At 39.6% G+C, this 6,279-nt stretch overlaps 1 protein-coding gene across 1 annotated transcript in view; it reads left to right on the forward strand.

The window, feature by feature from the left end:
- The window catches only part of LOC101856080, a gene marked incomplete in the record, with an annotated part of 42,424 nt that overhangs the window by 16,191 nt on the left and 19,954 nt on the right, over window positions 1-6,279 (forward strand). Inside the window, 2 exon segments of the mRNA XM_013079239.2 lie at window positions 1,256-1,372; window positions 4,107-4,278. Coding sequence (XP_012934693.1) covers window positions 1,256-1,372; window positions 4,107-4,278 — 289 coding nt within the window.

Raw genomic sequence — 6,279 nt, forward strand, 5'->3', positions numbered from 1 at the left:
TCTCTCTCCCTCTCTCTTTTGCATTGTTTCTGTATTGAAATGAAACTGCCCACGATGACCACCTGTCTAATATGAGCACTTTTCTCCTCGACAAGAGGGTTGGGGCCGGGGAAAGGGAGGGGATCACCATATAAGTTTACTAGGCTGCACCAAATAAGTTCACTACATTGAGGTTGTCAGGTGCTTTCCCCAAATTCCTTAATGCTTGGCGTTGTGGTGCCATTTATCTTGTGAATCTTTTGGAGATCAACTTAACTATTAAATGCATTTTATTCCTTTTACGTCTTTACTTCATTTCATTCACTTCCTTCACTTCCTTTACTTCCTTCGTGTAGCTTTCTTTCTCCTTCCTTGAGTTCAAATGTACTGACGCTGTCTCTCCTTTAGAGTATAATATCAAAGAAGTCAGTATTTGAAAGGAAGGTAGTATAGTACTTCGGCAAACTACTTCCTGTTTGTCCACCGCTCAGACAAAGCTGTAGCATGCATACTGCTTTAAGGTCGACTGTCATGGCACAAAAGACTACACATACCAGTAGTCCCTGTACTATTGCATTGTATGTGATTTCCTAGACAAGTACTTTTCCCCCTTGATTATTACTTTATATCTTTTACTAGTATATTATTCTGTTGGCCATTACATTATTTCTTTTACTTGTATCTTATTTTCTTGATTACTACTGTATTTCTTTTACCAGTTATGAGCGCCGTAAAGCACTTACCAAAACAAAAAATTTTTAAAAAACTTTTAACAGACCAGTATTCTATCACTTGATTATTACTTTATTTCTTTCACTAGTACTTAATTCTTATGGTGATTACTTTGTTTCTTTTACTAGTATTTTATACCTCTTATTGTTACTTTATTTCTTTCATAATTATTTCATTCTCTCTTTATTTCTTTTACTATTACAATGTTCTCTTAACTGTTGCTTTATTTCCTTTACCATTCCTTTATTTCCACAACTATTGCGTTGCTCCCTTTACAAAAGGAATCACTTTATTTCCTTTACCATTCCTTTATTTCCACAACTATTGCGTTGCTCCCTTTACAAAAGGAATCACTTTATTTCCTTTACCATTCCTTTATTTCCACAACTATTGCGTTGCTCCCTTTGCAAAAGGAATCACTTTATTTCCTTTACCATTCCTTTATTTCCACAACTATTGCGTTGCTCCCTTTACAAAAGGAATCACTTTATTTCCTTTATTCTCCTCGTTTAAATGTTATTTTGTACCTTGACTTTGCCAACAGTACGGGATCGCTGGCGGCTTCTGGTACTCCACCTCCGTAGTGGTCAACATCATCCTGTTCCCTCTGCTCTCCATCACCTTCAAGACTCGAGCGCCGGGGGCCAAGACTTATTTACAGGTAAGGATGACCGACGTTTGCTTTTACGCTGAGTGCAAATAGTTTGGCTTAGAAAAGATTGTTTAAACGTAGGTGTTTTACGCCCCCATCAACACCATTTAAGGGAGGAATTCCGTAACGAGCGACCACTATAAAATTTAGATTACTCTCAATGTCCAGAAAGATCGAGATATTAGTGGGTGGGGGGGGGGGGGGGGATTATCCATAGGAGAATCAAGCTAAGGTCTTCTGCGTGTCAGTCGGCGACAAAATTACTCCCCGCAGTCAATAAAATTGGAAGTTCTCTTTCGTTGTGCTCCCTCCACTATTCAAACAGGGAGTAATGACCTGTACGAATTTTCGTTTTGCGTTCCTTACATCTGACTGTAGAACAATGGCAAAGTTGACCTGACATCCCAAAACAAAACCACAACAAAAAGTTAAAAAGGATTCGTCTTTGAAATCAAACCCGGATGCTGGATATCGACCAAATCCCAGGGTTTACTGGAAAGTATATTTGATCTGGGTCGTGGGCCCTCGAGACAGGCTCATGGGTCACTGACTTGTAAACACTACCCTAGAATTACACAGTTCTATCTGCTCAGTAGGCCTACCTAGTTTTGAGAAATTGACGTTTAAAAAGGTTTGAATTTCACAATATGTCAATTTTTTCGGAAGCAGTTATTTGAATATCTTGATAACAGTCCCGAATAATCTTATGATTTTCATAGAGCAGCTAGAACATTGGTTTCTGACATCATGGTCTTAGTAATTCAAAACGGGCCAAAGGCAAAAATATTAGATAGAACTTTGTAATTCTAAAGAAGCAAAGTGTGTCCGTGGTCTATTCAGTGTCAACTCTGGGAGAAACCTGAAAGCCCATTGAAAAAACCACGCCAGAGTGAACTGTGAAAGGGGTGAACATTGTGGCACACTTGGTACACGAGGAATTAATGTTTGCGCCGTGCCTGCTCTGTTGTTGGCATTATTTACATTTCTCTCTCTCTATAGAGGGAATTCAATGTGTTTTATTTTAATAACTTGAAACACTCAAATTAATACGAACAGTCAAACTGGGAGCTAAACGTGGCCCATGGATAGCAAGTTAAGTCTGTGTTAGAGCTCACGATAAATCTTTTCAATAAACAAGTTCTTTTCAATATACGTTTTCTGCTTTCTCGGACGAATCTCTGTGTTTAAAAAAAAAGAAAAAGAGGGGATGAGGTAGAGGGATGAGGGGGGAGGGGGAGGGGCGAAGGTCTTGTTTCTTTCACAGGCGAATATTTCTCTGAGCCTTTGTTTGACAAAATAAATATTCTTTTTGTTTTTTCCTCACACGTTTATAATAACTAGCTGCTTGCTTGCCTTCATGTTAGGACGACAACTTACTGCCCAAGGTTCAAGATTATTATTTTATGTATTGCTTTAGACAGCTAAAATATCACGCATAATTGACGACAGTCTTGCTGTCACTGCGTCTTTAAAATATCTACTAGGTAAGAATAAAAATGAAAATAAACGTAAATAAATTCCTCTTCGTTTATCCTCCTGAGAATGGGTTTTATACTGGCGTATTTAACAACACTAACACATTAGTACATAAATGCATGAACAATGCACGATATCATAAGCTTCAGTCTCATCCTTTAATGTAAATTGGACATTTAGGATTACTTTCCTTAAAAATACAACATCTTGTTTTGAAAAAACGATAGCTACAAAGCGTCAGCAGAAAGTCAGGCATGCTTTGGAGATTCCAGTTTGCTTTTACACGCACAACTGTGAACCTACAAGGAACATAATTTTAAAAGTTGGAATAGGAAAGCAATGGCTCGATTTTGGAGAATTTTATAAGGAAACATAACTGTCCAAATTTTAGAATTCTACATTATATTCTCAAGTTCAAAAGCATAAAAATCTGGTTCCGTAATGTTCTTAAATTGGAGAAGAAAAATAAAACAGTTCCGAAAAGCAATAGGTAAAATGGTATTTTCTTTTGAAGAGAAACCGGAGTTTCCATCTTTTTTTTCTCCAAACGTGGTATCGTATGATACGGCATGGTTTGATAAGGTACAGTATGGCAACTTGTGGTGAGGTATAGTAATATGGTAGTATGATAAGGTATGGTCCTTCCGTATGGTATGGTATGGTATGGTATGATGCGAAACGATGGTATGGAATAGTGCGATATGAAACGTGGTGGGAAACTGAGATGGTGGGATGCGTTGAACGACACAGTCAGGTGCAGCACGGTATGGGTTTGACAACTCTTCTCAATGTCATCCCCATGTCTGTTAAGGAGAGAATATCAGAGCCACGCACTTTCGGATGTTATCGATACAATTAGGTTGCAAATTACCGAAACCAATACCATCCAATAATTAAAGTCACCTCTGTGTTTTATCAGGCCTGGGACCAGCATACATCAATTTGATAAATGGGAGCATTGTTTTGGATGTGCTGAAGTGAGAAAATGTTTGTTTTTCTCAACGTTTGTTTTCGCCCGAACCTTGCAGGTCTTCGTGCAGCAACTCCAGTTAATGTGAAAGCTAGCGCTTCTGTTGCCCCTGATTTTAAGTTTTCTATAGGAAAAGGCCTTCGCTACTCATGTGAGTTGTAAAACACTTGTGTCAGTCGTGGGGATTAAGAGAGGAATGATACTGCTAATACACATTCCTTCTCTCGTCGCCATGTTACAACTCACCACTTGATCATCAGAGTATTGGTCACTACCTCGAGTTGGGTCTGTCCTCAGGTGTTCCAGGCACGTTTTGGTAAAGCAGCTCACCTGGTCTACTGTGTGTTCGCTCTACTCACCAACCTTGTCATCATCAGTGTCCTCCTTATCGCTGGCCACGCTCTCTTCAAGTCCCTGGTGGCCGACATCTCGGACGAGCTCATCCTTTTGATCTTCGCCACACTCTTCGGTAAGTCGCTGCCTTAAAATTACATACAAAGTTCTATCTGATATTGTTTTGCTGTTTTAAGTAACTAAAACTGTTAGGTCAGAAACCAAATATTCTATCAGCTCTATCAGAATCGTAGGATAATTCGGAGTCGCTATCACGATATTTGAAACATGTGAAACTCTAACTTTTTCTACGTCAAAATTTTCAAAACTGGGTACTGCACAGATAGAACTGTGTAATTCTAGGGTAGGGAAGGGTCTCCAAATAAGTAGAGTCTAACGTCAATGTTTAAGCACACCACGAAATGGTCATACGTGTCGTTATACAAGTTCAACGCCCATTTCAACACTATGTGGTTATCTTAGAGGCAGGACCTTCGAATTTAACCTCCCTCTCTGATTGGACCGAGCCAAATGGACGGAGAGCCTTAAACACTCCTCAAAACAATCCAAGTTCAGGACACCCCGTTGGGGATCCAAACCCGGACAATCTACTCTGTAGTCCATTGTGATGGGTGCGTTTTAATTACAGCGATCATAACCCGCTGTGTCCTGTTCTATGACATAGATGCATCCCCTTCTGTGACCCTCACGGTGACCCCGGATTTGAGCATGAGATAAGTTACATCCGAAATGTTTGTGTGTGTGTTTATTTGTGTTTATGTGTGTGTGTGTGTGTGTGTGTGTGTGTGTGTGTGTGTGTGTGTGTGTGTGTGTGTGTGTGTGTGTGTGTGTGTGTGTGTGTGTGTGTGTTGGGGGAGGGGAGTGCAACTACACTTGTTGCGTTTCTTTTTAAAATGTAAACAAGTTGACATTATTATTCTGACCATAGTGAAAGGGTTGGAAAGGGGGGGGGGGTTCTATCTATGGCTTAGCTTTCTGAGATGATGATGATGATGATGATGATGATGATGATGATGATGATGATGATGATGATGATGATGATGATGATGATGATGATGATGATGATGATGATCACTGTCATCGTTATTATTAAGATTTGATTTGTGTGGGGTGCATCACAGTAGAAAGACGGAGACACAAGAGGAAATTACCTTTCGAGATCGGGAATCGAACACACTTCTTTTTAGGGCAAGGTGGAGAGCCTGTACCATTACACCACAAACAACGGCAAATCTTTCTCAGGGCAGATACATGTTCAAAACAAAAGACCGCTTGTTACGTCCCCCATTCTTTAACCTCTTCACCGCTGTATTGATGTACTCGCTTGTATTCTCCAAAACTAGTTCACCAGTGTATGGGGGTGTAGCATTTAGACGCCTTGCTGTCGCACGCAGGAGACCCGAGTTCTATTCCCGAGTGAGGAAAATAATGATTTTTTAATCGAGTATCTCGGTCTTTCTGCTAGGATGCTGTAACCCTCTCGGTCTGAGTCGGCCCTGACATACAGGGTGGGAAGCCTGCCTCCTAAATGATCTAAATTGAGTCGATGGGGGTGGAAAAGCTACATTTTAAAAAACAACGAAAAAAGAGGGTCTCTGCGCCTTCATTGTTTACAGGTTTACAGGGGAAATATAAGGAGGTGTAATTACGACTGGGTAGATCTGATTTTCTAAATTATGAAGGACTGCACTCTGGCTTTGTTTTAATATTTCTTAAATGAAACTTTTATCATCTTTTTTGTACAAATATTTGTGAGAGTGCTCCTGTGTGGTTTGTTCCTACTTTTCTATCAAATATCTTTCATCCTTATCTCTCTTTTTTCCTTTTTTATGTTTGTTACTCTCTTGTAACACCTTTAATTTTCGGCACTTATTTAACTTAATTCAATGCAAATGTCGTAAACGCTTACTAAAGCTAAAAATAAAACTAAAATGGTGGATATCTCTCGGTTATGAAGGGGTTAAGCCTAGTAACACACTACGACGACAGATGGCCAATACTTTTGTCGAGGAGTAGTAGAGATGCACGACTAAATAATTATTGTTGTGTTGGGTTGGTGTGGTAGCCTCGCCATCCATCTTCAAACCTAAATGGAAAAAGAGAGAGAGAGAGAGAG

Source organism: Aplysia californica, unplaced genomic scaffold, assembly GCF_000002075.1.
Source record: "Aplysia californica isolate F4 #8 unplaced genomic scaffold, AplCal3.0 scaffold00045, whole genome shotgun sequence".
Lineage (NCBI taxonomy): Eukaryota > Metazoa > Mollusca > Gastropoda > Aplysiida > Aplysiidae > Aplysia > Aplysia californica.